The 22,823-nt window shown below is 38.9% G+C and overlaps 2 protein-coding genes across 3 annotated transcripts in view; one reads left to right on the top strand and one right to left on the bottom strand.

Annotated features, from left to right (window-relative positions):
- Positions 1 to 10,210, bottom strand: part of uts2r2 (urotensin-2 receptor 2) — a 67,974-nt gene extending 57,764 nt beyond the window's left edge. The window contains exons 1-2 of the mRNA XM_041815829.1: positions 10,002 to 10,210; positions 6,710 to 6,936 (exon numbers count right to left, since the gene is read on the bottom strand). Of these exons, the coding sequence (XP_041671763.1) occupies positions 6,710 to 6,936; positions 10,002 to 10,069 (295 nt within the window). The 5' untranslated portion in view covers positions 10,070 to 10,210. The remainder of the gene's footprint in view (positions 1 to 6,709; positions 6,937 to 10,001) is intronic.
- A 56-nt stretch (positions 10,211 to 10,266) lies between these two features.
- hexdc (hexosaminidase (glycosyl hydrolase family 20, catalytic domain) containing) lies at positions 10,267 to 22,387 on the top strand. Of its 2 annotated transcripts, none has more exons than XM_041815827.1 (12): positions 10,267 to 10,586; positions 10,666 to 10,760; positions 10,874 to 10,989; positions 14,193 to 14,280; positions 14,379 to 14,543; positions 15,389 to 15,572; positions 17,125 to 17,196; positions 17,315 to 17,513; positions 19,234 to 19,395; positions 19,486 to 19,593; positions 22,049 to 22,138; positions 22,216 to 22,387. In XM_041815827.1, the coding sequence occupies exons 2-12, from the start codon at positions 10,674 to 10,676 to the stop codon at positions 22,385 to 22,387; spliced, it is 1,443 nt and encodes a 480-aa protein (XP_041671761.1). In that variant the 5' UTR covers positions 10,267 to 10,586; positions 10,666 to 10,673. The 2 variants fall into 2 exon arrangements, with proteins under 2 accessions (XP_041671761.1, XP_041671762.1); XM_041815828.1 differs by having other exon boundaries at positions 10,659 to 10,760.
- Positions 22,388 to 22,823: the final 436 nt, after the last annotated feature.

The raw sequence follows: 22,823 nt of genomic DNA, 5'->3' as shown, positions 1-22,823 counted from the left end.
GAGTTGTGCAAGAGTAAGACCATCAAATAAGCTTACACTGCATTCCTAATTATTATACAAATTATGTTTTTCTCTGATTTTCCTAAATAGTTGATGCAAATGACAGTAAGTATAATTTTCAAGTCATGAACCATTAGAGCATAATTCAAATTTTATTGAACAAACCTCACAATGACAACAATAAAAATACACTGTTCCACATTATTACGCACAACAGAGTTTAAAAACATTGCAGCATTAGAAGGTCATATTTACTGAAATCAAAGCTCTTTCAATCAACAACATCTTAACAGGCCAAGTTCCATGTTAACATAGGAGCCCTTCTTTGATATCACCTTCACTATTCTTGCATCCATTGAACTTGTGAGTTTTTGGAGAGTTTCTACTTGAATTTCTTTGCAGAATGTCAGAATATCCTCCCAGAGCTGCTGTTTTGATGTGAACTGCCTCCCACCCTCATAGATCTTTAGCTTGAGGATGCTCCAAAGGTTCTCAACAGGGTTAAAGGTCAGGGGAGGATGGGGGCCACACCATGAGTTTCTCTCCTTTTATGCCCATAGCAGCCAATGACACAGAGGGATTCTTTGCAGCATGAGATAGTTCATTGTCATGCATGAAGATCATTTTAATACAGAAGGCATGGTTCTTCTTTTTGTAGTGGTCAGCCAGAAACTCGATATACTTTGCCGAGGTCATTTTCACACCTTCAGGGACTCTAAAGGGTCCTACCAGCTCTCTCCTCATGATTCTGGCCCAAGACATGACTCCACCCCCTCCTTGCTGACGTCACAGCCTTGTTGGAACATGGTGACCATCCACCAACCATCCACTACTCCTCCATCTGGACCATCCAGGGTTGCATGGCACTGCAAGCCTCTGGAGGATCCTAAACCTTGAGGTTGGTGGGACTCCAGAGGCACCAGCAGCTTCAAATACCTGTTTGCTGCTTTGTAATGGCATTTTAGCAGCGTCTCTCTTAATCTGATGAATATGTCTAGAAGAAACCTGATCCAAAGAGCGTTTCTCCAGCACAATTCCAAGAGTTACCATCACTAGTTAGCACAGTCACTCATTAAACCAGAACACCGGTGTTGATACAGAGAGATCCTGCTACTTTTACTGTCCGTGCTGGTCAGCTGTTCTTGGCTGTTGTTCTGATTATCTTTAATCTGGGTGAAAGTGTTTGAATGATGTGAACTTAGACATAACCCTTCCTGAAGAAGCTACATTAGTTTAGCACACTTAGCATTCACACCAGGTCAGGGATTGTAGAATCCAGAGTGAGTCTTTAAACTTCTCTTTAGTGAAAACAGGACAGGCTCAATGACGTCACTGTGTCAGACACAGTGATGTAAACAATGGCGACACTGAGAGCTAGCGCTGATAATGCTAACAGTGCAGCACGGAGGAAAATACCAGCAGAGCGTCTGATGGTGAAGATACAATCAGGGTGTGATAAAGCACGTTTAAAAATATCAATTCTTGGAAATTCTGATTGATTACAAACGTAGAGATGAGTGTATGTGATTCTGATGAGAGTCGATTTTCACGGCACCTCTAATAAAAGTGCTAACATCCTATTGGACATTAAGATCTATCTGGTGCTTTAGATGGATCCTTTTCAGGATGAACATGCTGCAAATAGCTAAGGCTAATTCTGATGTATTAATATTAGTAAATTACGACACTGACACTTCATATTGTCATCATAACACTGAACAATGTGAACGCACGTGTCCTTTAATATTATGCAGGCTTTAGGTAAAACAGATTCAAATGTTAACCACCGCCTTCTTAAACTTACTGCATTTACTTCCTGTTACTCCCTGTACTTTTTTATACTGTAAAGTATAAAAAGTATTATTTCCAGTATCATTCATCCTTAGCTGTTAAACCAGTAAACTCAGGATGAATTTAAAAGATTTACTTTAGTTTTCCATTCAACTGAGCAATCCTAAAACTTCCTGGAAGCTCTGACTGTGAAATGATTTTATCACTTTAACATAATAGTCCTGACAAATATCTCACTCAGTCTGATCTTTAACACAGTCGAGTCTGAACTAAACTCTTTTGAATGAGTTTACAGGAGCAAAACATGAGAGAATCTGGAGCCATCGCAAAGAAAATCTACACCAGTGTTTGTGAGAGATCGTTAGAGTTCACAAGGACGGATGTTTTTGGCTCTTTTATGTCTTAATTTGAAACATTATTGCCCCAGAAAATCTCAAAGAAGGAAACTTTGACCTCAGAAATGATCCACTGCAAGTCACATTGATAGGTTTGTTTACAACTCTTGTACAGGAGGCTTTAATTGGCCACTTTTCATCAATTTTTGCTGCTTTTAGCCCATTTTTGCCACTTTTGTCCTGCCTTTTGCTATTTTTTTCTACTTCTTTTGCCATTTTCTGTCACTTTTTCACCCATATAAGCTGCCTTTTGCCATTAAATGCCACTTTTCTCCAAGTTTTGCCAACTATTTACAGCTTTTGCCCATTTTTGCCACCTGTATGTTGCAGTTTTGCCCATTTTAGTCACTTCTGACTGATTTTTTGCTACATTTTTGCTGCTTTTGACCATTTTTGCCCCGTGTAATTCATTTTTTGTCACTTCTCAACCAGTTCTTGCCTGTTTCTGCCTGTTTCTTCTACTTTTTCTCCACATTTTTGCCCCTTTTCATCCATTTTTGCTACTTTTGTCCTGCTTTTTGCTATTTGCTATTTTCCCCCTTCTTTTGCCATTTTCTGCCTCTTTTCACCCATATTAGCTGCCCTTTTGCCAATAAATGCCACTTTTTTCCAAGTTTTGCCACCTTTTTACAGCTTTTTGCCCATCTTCACCCCCTTGATGGTGCTTTTTGCCCATTTTAGTCATTTTTCACTGAGTTTTCGCTACATTTTTGCTGCTTTTGACTATTTTTGCCTCATGTTACTTATTTTTTGTTATTCCTCATACATTTTAGCCTCTATCTACCTGAGTTTGCTACTTTTTCTCCCCATTTTTGCTGCTTTATGGCCATTGTTGCAACCTTTTAACTTATTTTTACTACCATTTTCACCTTTTTGCCACTTTTCACCACTTAGATTGTGGCTCTTGCAAAGGTATTTTTCAACTATTTGGCTCTCTGGCTGAGCAGGGTTGAGTAACACTGCTTTAGATCATTTTGAACAATGTTTGTATTTCCCCTTTGTGATAAATGGAAAAAAAATCAAAATGAAAAGTAAAAAATCTATTTTATCAATTGATTAAAAAAAATAAATATTGTATTAACTCTTTGTGTAAGCAGAAATTAACTCATAGACTACAGAGCTGAATATAGTAAGACAGGAAGCTCAGTGTTTCTCTAGGTAAGTTTATAAATGACATGGGAACGTGTGTTCAAATGCAGTACAGTAGTCTGGCTCAACCTGTCCTCTACTGCCATCTAGTGGAGGACTTTCAAGCTGCTAAGCACAGTTCCAGGAGAAAGTGGTTAAAAACAGTGGTGGACTCTTCCTCAGGACATTAACTTGAATATTTCTAAATGTTCTAAAGGCATGCAGATTCATAGGTTTTGATTCTGCTCTGACTTTAACTCCTTTTCATGCAAAAATCTAAAAGTGTTTAAAAGAGATGTCTGATTCTCCTTAGAGAGCCGGTACAAACAGAAGCTGAACAATACTGGAAAAAGGGGCATTGCAAAGAATTTTCATTCTGCAATATAAAGATGAGGCAAAAATTATATAACTGTTAAAGAGAGCAAAGATTTTAGACACAGCTTTTTCAGACATCCTAGTTTTATTTTTGGATGCTTACATTATTTTATTTTGTACACAGAAAAAACATTATTTCACAAAACCAAAACCTATCAGGGTCTAAATTATTACCTAATTTAGAAATGACCTTTTTGTTGAGCCATAGCGCAAACCTCTGTTGATCAGTGACGCTTTTTAACTACAGTCATGGACAGAAGTACTGCACCCCTGGAATTTTTCCAGAAAATACACAATTTCTCCCAGAAATTGTTGCAATTACAAATGTTTTTGATTTATACGTTTATTTCCTTTATGTGCCAGGGTGCCAACAATTTTGTTCGGCCCATTTTTTTAGTTTTTTGTAAAATTATGTCAATTTTGGCATTTTCTTCTGCTTTTTTGTGTTGTTCCAATGCACATAAATGAAATAGATGTGTGGAAAAATTCCAGGGTTGCCAATACTTTCATCCATGACTGTATGTGATGCTCAAACCTTGAAAAATCAGGTTCAACTTTGAGCTTTCTTCACATTTATATACAGTCTAAAAACTTGAGTAAAGGTTTAAGCAAAAACAAATCAGTTTAAACAGGAGAAAAAGAACCCAGCAGCAGAAGGATCTACAAAGTTATCACAGTGTTTCCAAGAGTCAAGAACTGGAGAGAGAAGGATCATCAAGAAATTCAGTGAGAGCCACACAGTCCAGAACAAGCCTGGCAGAGGTAGGAAGAGAAAGACTTCAGAGACTCTGGAAAGAAAACTAGTGAGAGATGTGTCTAAAGACCCCAGAACAACTGACTAGACTCTAGAGAAGGACTTAGACTAGTCAGGAACTGTAGTCTCAAAGAAGACCATCACTAGAGCCCTGCACAGAAATGGACCAAGAAAACTCCCCTTCTGCAGAAGAGACCCCTTCAAACCAGACTGAAGTCTGCTAAGGACAACATGGAGAAGGATTATGAATGCTAGAAGCATGTCCTTTGGTCAGATGTATCTAAACTAGAGCTCTTTGGCCGTAGACACGATGGTGATGTTTGGAGAAAGAAAGGAGAGGCATGTCACCCAAAGAACACCGTCCCCACTGTGAAACATGGTGGAGGGAGGATTATGCTGTGGGGACGCTTCAGTGAGTCTGGAACTAGGAATCGTAAAGGTAAAGGTGGAAGGAATCATAGAGAAAGAAGGAGATGTGGAGATTTTGAAAGAAAACCTTGAACTGTCAGTAGCTAAACTAGGTCTGGGTCTTCGCTATGCTTTCAGACACGACAACCATCCAAAACATACGTGTCTCCTGATGAAGAACTACCTCCAGAAAACCAAAGTGAACCTTACTGACCAACCTGACCAAAGCCCTGAGTTTAATCCCATTGAAAATCTATGAGGTGAACTGAAGACCAAGGTCCATACCAGAAGACCTTCGAATGTGGAGTAGCTTGAGAGATTGGCCAAAGAAGAACAGACTGGGATTCCTCAGGAGATGAGTCTGAGAGTAAAACTACAACAAACGACTGCAGACACTACTGACTATTAGCATCTGGGGGGGGCACCATTTTCACCCTGGCGGTTTTGGTGAAACAATGTTTTTTTATGTGCAAAGTAAAATAATGTTGGTATGCACTTAGGAAATATTTAATATTATACCATGGCCTTGGTGAATACTCGATTCTGATTGGCTCTGGAAGTTCGAAAGGTGCCCATTAACTTCTGATATATGGACACCATTCGAACTTCACAAGTAGTTCTGGTCATGAAATCATTACGCTGTTTATTAAAGGGCAGCAGCCATTAGCCTTTACTCCGTTAGGAGTAACCATAGCAACCTGAGACAGTCATATTTTCTGAGCAGGGAGTCCAGCGCTGCCAGCCTAAGGAGCCTATGGACCAGCATCACTTAACTGACATAAATAAAATGACAGACTCCAGTAACGTCAGACGCTCTTATCTTCTATATCTGATGTACGTCTTGTTTCCAGGCTCACCTTAACTCTGAGAGGTGAGTGTCGCAAAAACTCACTTCCCTCCTGAACTGCTATAAACTATTGTCAGAAGATTCAAACAACATAAACAAAAGAAAAGAAGGCATTACTTCTTTGTAGAGCCAAAGGAAACACTTCTGATAAACCGGCATGATGATATCTGATAAATATTGACGTGTCTGACGGAGAATCAGCACCTGCAGGGCGTGGACAGCTCTGTTTCACCTCTGTGACCTCATAGTGCAGAAGGAGGAATTATTCTGTTTATTCAAACAGCTGGTCTGCTAAAACTAAGCTTTCTATCAGATGACTGTTCATGATCACAGATGACTCTCAGTCTCACTCGTCTTCATGTCTTTTTATTGATAAATCTGTTCAGAAAGTGCGCTGAGCGGACTAGTTTTTTGTTCCAGTGTGACTTGGTATCCACGGCCCGTCCTATTTACTGGAGTACTGAATAATGTTTACATCCCCTAAGAATATTATGGGATTGGAATGGCTATTCCAGTTATTAGTCAAGCCCTCAGGCGTTGCTAGGGGAAAGAAACTGTTTTCGTAAAACTTTCTATTTTGATCACAAAACGTATGAGATCATAAATGAGCAGTTTTATTAATTATTTTCGTTGGCAAGTGACCGTGGTATGAGCGGCTTAATGCCCTTCCAGGTGTCCAATTATCAGGATTAACGGATCCGTCCGACGTGCAGCGGAGGCTTGTTGCCACCATGAAGCCCATTAATCCCTGATAATTAGACACCTTGTCGGGCATTAACCCTTACATAATGACACTTTTGTAGAGAGGCTTATAATTTCGTCCTCTTTTGAAGAGCACAAACAATTTTTATGTAAGACATTTGATTTTTCAAACTTTGGAGGTGAGAGTCAAAAGTATTGAACATGTTAGTGAAGTTGCATGAGATTTATCTGGCAGCCTTGGCATTTACACATCCTTGTTATGTTTGCAGGTGTCAGCTGATAGCCTCAGTGTAAGGACAAGAGTCTCACCTGGATAACGTTTATAGTTTTCGTAGTCTTCGGAGCACTGAACCAGGAAGACTCTGGGTTTAGGAGTGACCAGCTCTCTCTGACTGGCCAGGGTTTCTGTTATCTCACTGTCCAAAGACATGATGTACAGCCACACAGCCGCCCCAAAGACCGACAGAGCCACCATCAGCAAGGCCACAGACCCTCTGAATCCTCTCCATGCAGACGACTGACGCAGTGCATTTCCCCTATAAGACAGAACATAAGGTCAAGATTATAATTTACATCTGACTTCAAATTCAACGCTGTTCAGTCTGAAACAAAGGAGTGGTGGGAACTTTATTCCTGAGGGGCTGGTCCTGTTCTAACTCCCTAATACTCTCCAAACACAAGGGCTGCTCAAACATGGAAAACATTTCTCTCACATTTATGTATTGATATTAACATCAAAATTGTTAAACACAGTTACTCACTGATTTAACAATATTTGTGTCACATCATGCATTTGTTGAATTTGACCACCCGTTAACACTTTAACATTTGGAACACTTCAAAATCAAGCAATAAGAGAAAAAACTGAATATCTAAAGATGAGAAAACTGAAAAAAAAACAAGCTCAACATGGCATGCAGCACAGATGATTGTGGGAAGCCAAATATGTGACGGGAATAGAAAGTCGATATATTCCCACCCCTATCAATCACTGAAAATCAGGGCTGAACAATTTGCAAAAATAAAATAATTGTAATTTTTTTCCCCAAAATTGCAATGTATTTTTCAACCAATTCAAGCAATAAATGATTCCATATTATAGCCTACATTCAGCCAGCACACTCATCATACATTCAACCATTTTATTGTAAAATGGATCTGCTACAACACAGGTGTCAAACTCAAGGCCCAGGGGCCAAATCCGGCCAGTGGAACAGTTAAATCCGGCCCACAAGATGATCTGATATTTCTGTTCTAACTGGTCCATCAGTCTGAGGTCTGCAGATTTCCTCAAGGATAAAAATGTGAACTTATCCTTGATGATTTAAGATTTCCTTGTTAAGTCACAAAATCTGAAAAAGTAAGGAGTAAAAATATTTAGATAAGAGGTCAGGAATGTGAAAAAATAAATTAATTTGTGTTTTAATTTTACATTTTTAATTTAGCATCTCACAACTACGACTCAAATTTAGGATTTTGCTTTTTAATTTCATACTTTGAGTTTTTCAACTCATAATTTTTACTTATCATATAATATTTAGAGCTTTGAGATTCGTAGTTTAATTTTTAAGTGATATTTTGACTTTTTTAACCAATCATTTTTTATTTTATCTCATATTTTCAACTCCAAACTTTGATGTTATAATCCCATAGTTTGACCTTTTAGACTCACAATTTAAAATTTTGAATCATATTTTGACTTTTAATTTCATGATTACAAATTCTATTTCATATTTTGACCTTTTGAACACATGATTTTGACTTTATCCTAATATTTGCCTTTCAAAAAACATTATTTTCTATTTCAATTTCATGTTTTGACCTTTTCGAACTAACTTTTTGCCCATTTAAGCTATCTTTTCCATTAAATTTCCCCTTTTATCTCATTTTTTGCCCAGTTTTGCCACTTTTATCATATTTTTGCCTTTTTGGCCACTTTTTTTTGTCAAAATAAGCTGCCTTTTGCCATTAAATACCCCCTTTTTCCTATTTTTCTGCCCATTTCTGCAACTTATTTTTGATACTTTTTCCCCATTTTTGCCACTATTTGCCCACTTTTGCCCTTTTTCACTATTTATCTTGCCATATTTTGCCCATTTAAACTTCTTTTTGCCATAAAATACCACTTGTTTCCTATTTTTTTGCCCGTTTTTGCAAATCTTGCCTGCTTTTTGCCACTTTTGGACCATTTTTTGCCACCTGTAACTCCTTTATTGTCACTTCTCACCCATTTTTGTTACTTTCTGACCATTTTTCCACTTCCTCTCCCCATTTTCATCCCTTTTTGCTGCATTTTGACAATTTTTGCCACCTGTAACTCTTTTTTTAGCCACTTTTCACCACTTAGATTATGGCTCTCGCAAAATTATTTTTCAACAATTTGACTCTTTGGTTGAGAAGGGTTGAGTAACAGTGATTTAAACTGATCTTTTTAGTTTTTTGAATGTCAATATAGGTGATCATCAGTGCAATTTTTTTTTTTTTCTGGGGGGGGGGGTCATATTTTATTACCAGTTAAACAAGTTTATGGTTAAAAAGGTGACCCTGTTCGGCCCTCAGGCTAGTCCTGAATCCAGAATCCAGCCCCTGCTGTGAATGGGTTTGACACCCCTGTACCACAGTTTTATTGTCAGAGAAGGCTCTGCTCTAAAGATGCCTCCTGAGTTAGTCAAGCAGCTGTTTTGACTTTCCAGGGAGCACATGGCTAGAAATCCCCATAAAGATACACACATTTATGACAATGTGTATTTAAAAAAATAAAATTATTCAGAAGCAATTAATCCATAGTAATCCTTCTACCCTTGGAAAGCCAATTTATCCCCCATTTAAATGGTGCCACATTCGTAAGGAACATGCATTTGTGGGATGAGCAGCAGAGCTGAGTATGTGGGCTTCACAGCTGATTCTACTGTTGACTCTTGTTTGATGTTGGTGGATTGGATGATTTAAGTCTGGAGAAACAAGACATACTGGCAATTAAACAATTTCATGATTTAACAAACAGGAGCCTCAGTAGTGTGTGGAAGAACCATACACGGCTACAACAGCCTGGCTCCTCCTCCTCACGCTGGTCACCAGCCTGGTCACACACTGCTGTGGGATGGCATCCCATCCTTCAACCAGCATTTGTCACCAGTCAGCCAACGAGGTTGTGTTGGTCACTCTGGCACCAACAGCACACCCAAGAGTTGGTCCCAGACTGTGGAGATATGGGATTGCCACTGGCTGCAGTGCAATCCAATGATGACAAGCCCTACCAGAAGCTCTAGACAAGAGTCACTGGCAGAATCAGCTGTTTGGCACTGGCAAAGAAGATCTGGCAAATTTTTCATGAGCACAACCCACATACTCAGCTCTGCTGCTCATCCCACAAATGCATGATCCTTACAAATGTGGCTCCATTTAAAATGGAAATAAACAGTTTAACCGTGAATTTAACCGTAAAATAAAATCATGATATTGTTAAAGAAGCAGAAAGGAAATGCATTTATGCCAAAACTAGCCGAAGTCATCGGTTAGATTCAGAAAGGTCCTTATCTAAAAATGCATGACGTAAACGGGTCACCTGAATGAATGCATCCTCTCTGTTTCATTCACTCACCTTTTTATCTTCTTCTCTATCTCTGCAGAGTTTGAACCCTGCGCACTTCTCATTCGCAGCTGCGCCATTTCCGCTCATGCATATCACTGAAAGAATCCGCTAATATAGGGTTATTATTGCTGCCTTCACTTATCATATCGCACAAGCTCCACACAACTTCAGCCACCACCTGAGTCTCACTCCACTTCCTGGTGGGAGCGTTTCTGCGATTCTATTGGCTGTCGGGAAGAGAAAGAAACGCTCTCATAGGACCACGTCTGCATCATTTGAGCTCGCATGTGAAACATAGCTGCAGAAACATATGGCTGCATCCTTATGTTGTGTTTCTTACTGAAATAAAAGCGCCATAAACGCTTTAATCATCAATCTTTTATGCATTCTTCCATCTATTACTCTGCGCTGAGACTCCAGTCAGACCAAACTAGTCGATCGCCTACACTGCGCTCACTGACAGGACTGTAAACAGAGCAGAAGCGTTTCAGTCGAGGAAAAGAAAAGTGATTTTTCTCTTATCAGCGTCCTGTTTGCTGTGGCAGTCCTCTTTATCATCTAATCCCTGATCCTGACCTGGTCTTCGCTGCTCTGGTGAGTCTCTAACATCGTTTCTCAAACATAAACACACCCTACTGTCACTGATGCGTCTGCTTACTCCTGCAGTTTGTAGTTGACAGGATGGAGTGTCACCCTTGGCCTAAAGGGAAGAAACTGGTTCATCTGGACTTGAAAGGTGCCCCCCCAAGAGTGGGATACTTCCAGCAGGTATGGGGGGTCCCAGCAGCTTTCATCGTGTTCTGCTGGAGCTCTTTAGTCCTGTGTCTGCCTCACTGAATAATCAATGTTTGCTGTCCACTAATGTATGCTTCCTCCCTCAGCTAATCGAGTTCTTCTCTCAGCTGGGAGTGGATGGCCTGCTGGTGGAGTATGAGGACATGTTCCCTTATGGAGGGGAGCTGAAAGTGCTGCAGTCGACAGCTCAGCCAGCTTACAGGTTAGCTTGAAGAAAAGCAGGGCTTTGTTGTTCTGTCATTGAGAGACCCAGCTTTTAATTTTTGACTGTGACAGATGTTTGAAATCTCTGGAAGAAAAGAAGGGAGTGGCATTGCTTCCTTTATTATCTCCTTTAGCTTAAGAAGCACATCCTGTACTGGAAGGGGAAGAAAAAAATGACCCACAGTTCCTTGCAGCAGCTTCATGTAAGGTCATCGTCACTAGATTGAACAATAACTTTCATTCAGTCACATTTATCATCCCTGTGGATAAATGCAAGAGAGGAGGAATGTTGTAATTATTATTACTACTAAATAAAAGTATTATTATTAAACTACCAGGGGCTGTAATGCATGTACTTTGATATGGAGTTGCCCCCCTTTTGCAGCTATAACAGCCTCCACTCTTCTTGGAAGGTTTTCCACAAGATTTTGGAGTGTTTCTGTGGGAATCCATTTATTCTCTACAGCACGGCTTTTCAAAGTGTGTGAGAGTGAGCCTCCCCTAGGAAGAACTGATCCATTCGGTGGACCCCCACCCACAAAAAGGATCCAAATTTTAAAAGATTAAACAACATTTCAAACATTTTCTAGTATGTCTAATCATAAAACATTTTTAACATGAATATAGATTGGTTTGCAAATGTCCTTGAACATCTGCCTTTCCCTCTTATTCGGTTATAATGCCATTAAATACCCTTTTTCATATTTTTTGGACCATTTTACAAATTCTTTTTGCCTCTTTTTTCCCCTTTTTTTTCACTTTTATCCCATTTTTTCCCCTTTTTCAACTTTTTGCCCATTTAAGCTACCTTTCATCATTAAATATCCCATTTTTTTCTTTTTTTTTTTTGCTCATTTTTGCGACATCTTTTTGCCACTTTTTCCCAAGTTTTGCCACTTTTTCCCATTTTTTGCCCTTTTTCCCAATTTTTGACACTTTTATCCAAGTTTTTTGCCCTTTTTTAACCATTTTTGCCACTTTTTGTCCATTTAAACTACACTTTGCCTTTACATACCACTTGTTTCCTCTTTTTTGCCAATTTTTTCCATTCTTGACTGCTTTTTGCCCTTTTTGTCACTTCTCACACATTTTTGCTACTTTCTGACCATTTTTCCACTTTTTCTCCCCATTTTCGCTCATTTTTTGCTACTTTTTGACCATATTTGCCACCTTTAACATATTTTTATTGCTACTTCCAGCTGTTTTTGCCTTTTTACAAATTCTTTTTGCGTCTTTGTCCCCATTTTTTCCACTTTTATCCCATTGTTGCCCTTTTTCACCATTTTGCCCATTTAAGCTGCCATTCATCATTAAATATCACTTTTTCCCTAATTTTTTGCTCATTTTTGCAACGTCTTTTTGCCACTTTTTCCCATATTTTTGCCCTTTTTTTAACCATTTTTGCAATTTTTTGTCCATTTAAGCTACCTTTTGCCATTAATTACCACTTGTTTCCTTTTTTCTCAATTTTTGCCTCTTCTTTTTGCCATTTTTTGCCATTTTGCCCTTTTTCACATTTTTTTGCCACCTTTCACCCATTTAAGCTATCTTTTGCCATTTAATGACACCTTTTCCCACTTTTTTGCCCATTTTGACACTTTTTTTGCAAGCTTTTACTTATTTTTGCCACTTCTTTCCCATTTTTCCCCTTTGCACCATTTTTCTCCAAATTTTCACCCTTTAAAGCTGCCTTTTGTCATTAAATACCACTTTTTTCCCTAGTTTTTGCCCAGTTTAGCCACTTTTTTGCCACTTTTATTCAATTTTTACATTTTTCACCATGTTTTTGTCGCTTTTCAACCATTTCAGCTACCTTTTGCCACTAAATACCACTTGTTTCCTATTTTTTTTGCCCATTTTTTCCACTCTTTACTGCTTTTTGCCCATTTTAGTCACTTTCCACTCATTTTTTTTGTCACTTCTCACCCATTTCTGCTACTTTCTGACCATTTTTCCACTTTTTCTCCCCATTTTCGCCCATTTTTTTGCTGCTTTTTTGACCATTTTGCCACCTTCAATGTATTTTTATTGCTACTTCCAGCTGTTTTTGCCTCTTTTTTCCTCTTAGATTGTGGCTCTTGCAAAGGTATTTTCAACTATTTGGCTCTTTGGTTGAGTAACACTGCTCTATAGCATAGTCCCTATAGTAACCATAAGTTTATCCACAAGTCCTGGCTCACAGTCTCCGTTCCAGTTCATCCCAAAGGTGCTGGATGGGGTTGAGGTTTGGGCCAGTCAGGTTTTCTTCACACTTAAATCACAAAACTTGTCTTTACAGTCTTTTTGTGCACCGGGGCACAGTTATGTTGGAATAGAAAAGGGCCTTTCTGAGACGTTTGTTGCAAAGTTGGAAGCATAGCATTGTCCTAAATGTCTTGGAATGCTGAAATATTAAGGTTGGCCTTCACTGGAGATAAGGGGTCTAGCCTGGACCCTGAAAAACAGCCCCATACCATTATCCCTCCTCCACCAAACTTCACAGTTGTCACAATGCAGTCAGGCAGGTAGAGTTCTCCTGGCATACACCAAACCCAGACTCACCAACCTGACTGTTAGATCGAGAAGTGTGATTGAACACTCCACAGAGCACATCTCTACTTCTCCACAGTCCAGTGTTGGTGTGCTTTACAACACTCCATCCGACACTACGAATTGGGTTTGGGGATGTAACTCTTCAGTGTTAAAATCAGCAGATTGTTGGACATTTTTACATACTTTAGCAGTCATTGACAACACTCTGTGGTTTTAAATGCATGGTCTTCTGCTTCGTGGATGAGCTGCTGTTGTTCCTAAACTCTTCCACTTTCTAATAATACCCAGCAGGGATGAAATTTCAAAAATTGTCTTATTGCAAGTGTGGCCAAATACTTTTTTCCACATTGTATATTTTTGAAGTAAACGCAAAATACCTGATGCTCCTCTTCAGTGCACAATTAATCAATTAATCTTTATTTCTGCATGAATTCTTCATAGTGAGGAGATGCTCTCAAAGTGCCCTTTCTAGTTAGCGATGTGAGCTTGCAGTGCACACTGGGAAGGCCACTTTTAACAGCTTTTCTCCCTCATTATAAGAAATTCATCCATAAAGCAAAAAACATCTGTTTAAGCTGGGTGAATCTTGGTATTGTTTTGATTGAGAGCCTCCTGGCAGAGGAATTGGCACATCGGTCGTTTATTTATTTCTGTTTTGTCTGTTTTCAGCCGAGAGGAAGTACTATCTCTGCAGGAGTTTGCCAAGTCTAAGGGCATAGAGATCATCCCACTAGTGCAGACGTTTGGTCACATGGAGGTAAGACAAACATCCTGTTTTATAACGGTTATCATTTTCCATCAGTGTGTAGAGTTCTCACTGCTTCCCTGACCTGCTGCAACCCTCCTTCGTCATAGTTTGTGTTAAAGCACCGGCCTATGTGGGGCCTGAGAGAGGCGCCGTACTGTGTGGGCACGCTGAACCCTCACAAGGACGAGGGAGTGAAGTTAGTGATGGAGATGCTGAGGCAGGTGGTGGAGCTGCATCCAGGCCTGAAAACTCTACACATCGGAGCAGACGAGGTACGGACTTGTCTCGTATTTAACATCTAAAGCAGTGGTTCTCAACCTTGGGGTCGGGACCCCCTTGGGGGTCGCGAGACACTGTGAGGAGGTCACCGGATGCCAGAATATTTGTTAAATTACACTGTTTCCACTTTACACCAATTTTTCCTAACGTTAACCCTTTTTCATCACTTTTTAACTCAAAATTTGCTAATTTTAGCACATTTTTGTCACTTAAAGCCCATTTCTGTCCATGTAAAACTCTTTCCGTCACTTTTTCTTTTGCCTGTTTTTGCCTCTTCTAAACCAGTTCCAGCCACTTTCTGCCTATCACTACCCATTATTGCCTCTATAACCACTGTTTACATCCCTTTTTGCCCTTTTTAACCACAGTTAACCCATTTTTGCCAGTTTATTTCAATTTTTCTTCCCACTCCACCCAATTTCCAACCATGTTTTGCACTTCTAAGCCATTTCAGCCACTTTTTAATCCCCTTTTACCACTTTTTGTGCTTGTTTTGGCCACTTTAACCTATTTTTGGTTGTTTTTTCACCACTTTCATACAATTTTTGCCACTTTAACCCATTTATGTTCTTTAAAAACCCATTTCTCCACCTGCTGACCTCCATGGGCCGCCAGTTTGGCTGGGCCCCAGAAACCTCCCCCTTTATCCCTCCTTATGCACGGCCTTGTCTGCACATGACTATTCTAGAATGGTCCTGGCTGTTAAACCACCTCCAGGTACAGTGGGGGTCCCCGGTCTCTGGCACCTTTATTTTGGGGGTCGCCGGCTGAAAAGGTTGAGAACCCCTGGTCTAAAGTCACGTGAAAACTTTCATACCCTTGTGTCTCACTCCTTCAGGTGTACATTCTTGGTGAGGGGGAGGAGTCCAAGCTGTGGTTGGCCACACCAGGACGTACTGTGGAGCAGCTTTTCCTGAGTCATGTGACAAAGGTGGCCAAAGCCATCAAGAAGGCGTGGCCACACATGACCATCATAATGTGGGACGATATGATGAGAGGCATGAATCAGGAAATACTGAAAGGTAAGGAAGAAGAGAGCTGGCCCAATGTATCCTTAAAAAACTGTTTTCTGTCTGAGTTCTGAGAGAGTGATTTCATAATAAGCCACGTCAGTGTGCTAGCAAGTCAGCCCATGCAGACGCCCTGCTGGTTAGTATTGAATCCCAGATGGCCAATGGAAGGTCACGAACTTTGCACAGCTCAGGAATATCCTAAAATCCTTCAATTCTAAAAGGTCCTTTCAGGTGATATTTTTAATGTAAAGTTAAGGCTGCCAAGATTAATCACATTAATTGGGATTAATCAAGGTCCATATTTAGTGCACTCGTTTATTTAATTGCAATTAGTCTGATGCTTTATTGCAGTGGTTCTCAACCTGGGGCTCGGGACCCCATTGGGGGGGGTCATGAAACGCTAAGAGGAGGTTGTCAGATGCCTTAAAAAAATAGAGAATACTTTTGAAATTATTTTTTTCTGACACAATTTTGTAACTATTATTTGTCACTTTTCATCAATTTTGCACAATTTGGACCCTTTTTTGCCACTTTACTCAATTTTAGCCCATTTTCATCCCTTTTAACCAACAATTTCTGACCATTTGAAAACATTTTTGCCACATTAAACCCTTTCTTATCATCTTTAAACCCTTTACACCACTTTTTACTGCCTGTTTCGCCACTTCTAAACCAATTCTTGCAACTTTTTGTATATTGTTGCCTCATTATTGCCACTGTCAGCCCCTTTTTATTGCATTTAGCGCTCATTTTTGACGATTTCAACCACATTTAATCGTGTGATATGCCCATTTAGACCAGTTCAACCCATTTCTGCCCATTTCTGCCTATTTATCTGTCCCAGTTAACACATTTTTGCCCGTTTAAAGCTCGTTTTCCCACTTTGAAATCCCATTTCACCAGTTTTTGCTAGGTTAAAACTTTTTTTGCCACTTCAACACATTTTTGCCATTTTTTGCTATTTTTTCCACTGTTATCAGATTTATGCCACTCCTAACCCATTTCTGCTACTTCTAAAATCCCATTTAACCACCTTTCCCACCACCTTTTTTGGACTTTTATTTTTTTACTATTTATTTCTGTTTTTAAGAAAAGGGATTTACATTTTTAAGATGAAGGCACAACTGCCTTAAAAAGATATCTGTTGCTATGTTGAGAGTGGTTATTATTCAGGTTAAATATAGAATATGGATATGGATATCTAGCTAACTTTATAACGGACCATGTTGTTTTTTTTTACCTCCACGGGCCCCCACTTTGGCTGGGTCCCAGAAACCTTCCCCTTTACCCCCCCCCCTTATGGGCAGCCTTGTCTGCACATGACTGCTCTTGAATGTTCATGGCTGTGTTCAGCCACCTCCAGGTCCAGTGGGGGTCCTGGTCTCTGACACCTTTATTTTGGGGGTCACAGGCTGAAAAGGTTGAGAAGCCCTGCTTTATTGGGCCTTTTATCAAACTTTGGTTAAGCCATGTCAGCGTCTCCCTGCAGGACCAGAGATGTAAAATTAGTCCACCACTGTTTCTGTTTATTGAGCTTTTCTTTTTTTAACCCTTATAACAGAAAGCGGACTAGTGGGACTCGTCCAGCCCATGTTGTGGGACTACACTCCTAATCTGGATGTTGACAAAACTGGTAAGAACCACTTACAGTAGAAAAACACATCTACTGTTGCATCTTTGCTCTTTATTACAGTGAAATGAGCACGCACAGGGCTGTGTTAGTAGAGATGTGCATTCTCTCTGTTCTCCAGTGTCTCTGCTGGAGAAGTACTGCAGTGCTGGCATGTCAGACCTGTGGACGGCCAGCTCCTTCAAAGGCTCCACCAGTGTTTACACCTGTGTTCCCAGCACACAGAGGCACGTCGATAATCATCTACAGTGGCTGAGGGTGGCTGCGTCCTTATCTGCTGGTGTAAACCTGCGGGGTATCGCCTTAACTGGCTGGCAAAGGTACTGCTGTTCTCTGTGGTAGTTATTATAGCGGTGTTTAAAGCTTAGAGGATTGCTGGACCAAGAGCAGATGATAACAGAATGATAACAAAGGGCTTTATTAGTGACTAGTGGATTTATGGGTGAAGATCTCAGTTTAGTACAGGGCCTATAAAAAGTAAGTACCCCCTTGGATGTTTTACCCTACTGCACCCCTATGCATGATATTATTGGTAGATATCAAAATTCCTGCCGATATTTACATCTGATGTTTTGGCCGTGAATATCAGCATATGTAGACTGTAAAATTTGTCTACACATACTAATAAATTAGTGGAGTTTTTGGCTGAACCAGCTGACCTATGCAAACTGAGATCTTTTTCTTTATTCGTGCTCATTCTTTAGACTTTAAAGTGTGTTTTAAGAAAAAAACGTTTGTTTCTTTTTTCATCCTAAAACTTAAAATATCGTGCGTCCCTACTTATAGATTTAATAAATACATCATGGTCAATAAAATCTGCCTTTTCTTACAAAAAAATTACAAAAAAACTCTTTAATGTCAAAGTGAAAACAGATTATTAGTGAAATGATGATCAGCGTAGTGCAGTGAATGTGTCTGAGTGATTGTAGTATAAATCAGTGGTTCTCAACCTTGAATATTTTTGTTTGATTATACTGTTGCCACTTTACACCAATTTTTCCAAAAATTTTAACACATTTTTGCCGCTTAAAACCCATTTCTGTCCACTTCAAACCCTTTCCACCACTTTTTTCTGCCTGTTTTTGCCCCTCCTAAACCAATTTTTGTCACTTTCTGCCTATTGTTGCCTCTCTTGACCCATTACTGCCAATATTCACCTTTTTTAAAATCCATTTTCACCTTTTTTAACCACATTTCACTATTTGATATGCCCATTTTTGCTAGTTTAACCCATTTCTGCCAATTTCTGACTATTTTCATGCCTCAGTTAACCCACATTTACCAGTTTATATGAATATATATAATACCATTTCACCAAATTTTCACCCATTTTTGCCACTTTAAAGTACTTTCATCTGCCTTTACCTCTTTTTATGCCTGTTTTGCTACTTTTTTGCCATTTTTTCTTTCTTTTTGTCACTTTAAATGTTTGCTACTTCTAACCCATTTCTGCTACTTAAAATCCAATTCCATCTTTTCCACCATTTCTTGTCATTATTAATCCATTTTAACAATCTTTAACTCATTTCAATAATGTTTTTAACAAAAGCAACTCACATTTTTAAGAAGACAATTTATTACACTAATTAATAAAAAGTATATTTTAGTTTGTTTGCTAATAGTGGTTATTCAGGTTAAATATAAAATATTGATGTCACAGCTTAACTTTACAGTGCTCCTTATTTTACATCAAATATTTTTATTTTTATAGTTTTTTTTAGGTCTGAAAAGCAAAATTATATTGATGATTATTAATTTATAAAACCAATAAAAGGGTAAAACATCCAAGGGGTTGAGTACTGTAAATGGCAGATTCCTGATGCCTACTTGAGTTCAGCATTGATGTAAAGCAGGTCAGTGATTTTAAAAGCACACTTAATAATTTATGATTGGCTGCAGACCAAAGCTGTGCATTGTTGGTTAGAGCTGTTCTGTTGAGTGTTGTCTTTGTTTAGGTCCGAAGAATAATATTTTCTTCAGCGTCTTATTGTTATTCCATGAAAACTAGTTTCCTCATGGTCTGCTACTCTCCCACGTTAGGTATGACCATCTGTCCGTGCTGTGTGAGCTGATGCCTGTGGCGCTTCCATCACTAGCAGCCTGTCTCCACACGCTCAGCTGTGGTCAGTTCAATGTTGAGGATCAAATCAAGGTGTCTGAAAGACTTGGGATTTCCTCAGTGGAGGTGGAGGCCATGGACAGGTGAGGCATTTTACTGTTTAATTACTGCAGTCACTGTGGGGTTTTTATGCATTTAAAGGTTAACAGCTTTTTGTTTCTGGTGTCTTTTAGGACTTCTGCAGACAATACACTCTTCCCAGGACAGAAACTTGCGGAGTTAATTGTGGACCTTAATTCGCTCCTCAACTCAGATAACATCAGGTTTTTTGAAAATGACATGTGAGTTATGAGCAGTTATCACAATGTTTAATTTCTGGTGTTTATTTCAAAAGAAAATTCTAACATTTTGTCAACAAAAATAGACTTTCTTGCTGAGATATATTTGTTTATTAGTCCCATCTTCAGGTATACCTGTTCATCTGTACAGAAACACAGATATCTGATCAATCACATGTCAAGACGATGGGCCTCATTCACCAATATCCTCCTAAGACTTTTTTTTTTTTTTTAATCTAAAAAAAATCATAAGAGAAGCTTAAGTTGGATTTATGACACAGTCTTCAGCTGCTGAATAGTTCACACCTGTGTCTTTAAATTGGTGAATACCAGGTGATAATAAGCTGGCAGTACATTTCTCCTAGTAAGCATAGAGAAATTCCCCTTTAATGTCCATATAAGGGCACGAGACTGCGAGGCAGTATGCAAACACAGAAGTGAGAGGAGCAAGTTATCAGTAAACAAATTAAAATAAACAATGGGACCTGGATGCAGCCGAGGACGTCGACTTCTTACTAGTCCTCTAATACTGGAAGTCACTTGAACTGAACGTCTTCTTCGTTGTATTCTTTATGCGTCGCTGCCATATTAATAGAAGCAGGTCAACCACATAAGGAAATACAAGTAGATGAAAAACACATGACTTTTCATACTAAAAAGCACAGCAGTTACATTAAATTAATTTTAATGAATTGATTTATCATCCATATTATCATAAATTACAAATTATGTATCATTGAGCACAGACATGAGATGCTACGGCAGATTAGCTGGCTGGCCGTTGAAATCGCCACCATGTTGCCAGAGGCAGGTCTGCTATGTAGTGCAATACGAGTAGACAAGGAATGTGCAAGTTTCAGAATAAAAAGCTCAACTGAATCATTTATACTCAGTGATCCATAATATTTTAAGAACTGAAGGTGAAACACAAAAGCAGAACCTGCTTTCTTGTATTTTCTCGGTTAAATGAGAAGATGAACTCCATGATTGAACCCTCAGGCATCACTAGGGACATTTTTGTCCATTTGGGCAAATTTTTTCTTCTTTATCTGCTCAACATTTTGGCTGTATTAGTGCATATAGTCTAATTTTTTGTAACGAAGTCTCTTTCTTGGTAAATTTCGTAATTCAAATTTCAATTGCTCTAATAGGTCAGGGGAACACTGTGAAACAAATTTACTACCCTTTAAAGTCATTAAGGACAAAAATGTCCACTTCCAAAAAAAACTGCTGTAAAAACTCAACAGATTAATGTTTTTTTTCTGCTTTTTTTGCATAAATCTCTTAAACAACTTCAGCTGTGCTCAAAACTACCAAACATTCAATCATTTTGAGGATTTTAACCCTTAAAATGCCAGTTTGATTACTTAAAGTCAATGTTGTTTTTTATTAAAAAAAAAAAAGTTATCTTCCTGAAACCAAATGTTGGATGGTTGGGGTATTATTTCTAAATCCAGCTTGGACATGTCAGTGATTATCCAAAATATTGACTTTGATGCATAATTAGTTTTTGTGTAGCATCCGATTTAAAATTTACTACCCTCTCGAGTCACTTTTGGACCAGAGTGAAATATGCTAGGTATGAATGATTATACACACATAAATTCAAATATATAACCAATAAAAAACAGGATTATCCAGACAATCTACCTGTAATACAGTCCTGTGTATATTATCCATAACTGCGATCAGTTGCAATTAATTAATCACAAAGCCTGTAATTACCTAGACTGTTTTTTTAATCACCTGACAACATTATTTTTTTGCCCTGCTAATGCACACATACCCGTGTGTGAAAACAGTTTTTTTATTGTTTTAAGCAAGAGTCTAGAAATTAACATTTTGCAGCTAAGATCATAAACAGCATGTTTAAATTATGGTAATACTTGTACCATATTGAATTTAATTTAATACCATATTAAGGTCATATATTCATGCATATTATTTGATTGAATGAAAGTTTTGCATTGATAAAAATGCAGGACAATTATATTAAAAATTATATTTTGTTGATGCTTCAAATTTAGCCCATTTAAGAGCTGAGGAGTGCAAAATTAAACATTTTATCCTGTCATATTAGCACTATAACATTGGCTAAAGATTAAAGGGGACATATTATGCAAAAATCACTTTTTCAGGCTTTTCTAACAAAAATATGGGGCCCTGGCCTGTCCACAATCCCCTCAAGTACCAGCAAAATCCACTCCCCAGCTTAGAGGAGGATCAGGAGAGCCACATCCATTTCCTGAATGGGTCGTGGTCAGGGGCGGAGTCAGACAGCTCCTTAACATTTAAAGCCACAGACACAGATCTTTCTGAGCAGGGCTGAAACAGAGGGTTTTTTGGATTAAAAAAAAAAAGAAAGTCAGAACATGGAGGAATAGACAGTAACGTGTGTTCTGTTAAAGAAATGTTTAATAAGTAGAGATAAAATGTGTAAATGTGTGCACTCCTGTAGGTTTGTAAGAGGATGGTTCAGCCCCTACCATCAACGGAGGAAGATGGTCACCCCCCTCATCACCATGCAGATTCACAGCCAAGCATCGACGTGAGTATAACTGATGCTATCGCTACACTCTCTGCATTTATAAAATCAACTGTTTAATAGTCGTCCCATCTCCTCAGGTATTTGACTTCATTACAACAGAAAGTGGATGCTGTGAAGGAGGAGATGGTTCAACTTTACCCAGAATCAACAGTCCAAGAGTGGATAGAGGAGCATGTGAACCCGGTAATGGCTCCTCTACAGAGGATAACTGAGGAGATCAGAGCCTGCGTGAAGGAGATGGTGCCATGAAACATTTGACCAGATCAGAATCAAACAGTACTGGTGTTTTGCAGTAAACACTGACATTTTTCATGTGTAACTTTGCACTCCCCTTGAAGAAACTACTATTAGCAAACTACTGTTATAATTGCAGAATTAAAATACAATATGAAAAGATAACCAAACCTCTGTTTGCATATAAAAACTTTATGTGATTCCCAAAAGTGTTAAATAAACACAAACTCAGACATTTTTCTTTCTTAGATGGACCGACCCATTAGAAAGGTTGCCTGAGATTCAGTCTTTGGTTCGCAAGAGGAAGTCAGTGATTTTTAAAAGACTGATCGGCTTCAGAACAAAGCATTTCACCCATATTTAGTCTCGACTGAGCCATGAAAATCCTTCAAGCTTGATTACAGTTTGAGCATGCATACATCCTGGTTGCAGACTGGGTAGGAACAATGAT

This window comes from Cheilinus undulatus, linkage group 20 (assembly GCF_018320785.1).
Source record: "Cheilinus undulatus linkage group 20, ASM1832078v1, whole genome shotgun sequence".
Taxonomy (NCBI): Eukaryota; Metazoa; Chordata; class Actinopteri; order Labriformes; family Labridae; genus Cheilinus; species Cheilinus undulatus.
The sequence above is the reverse complement of the archived record's forward strand: the minus strand, read 5'-3'. Positions and strand labels throughout refer to the sequence as shown.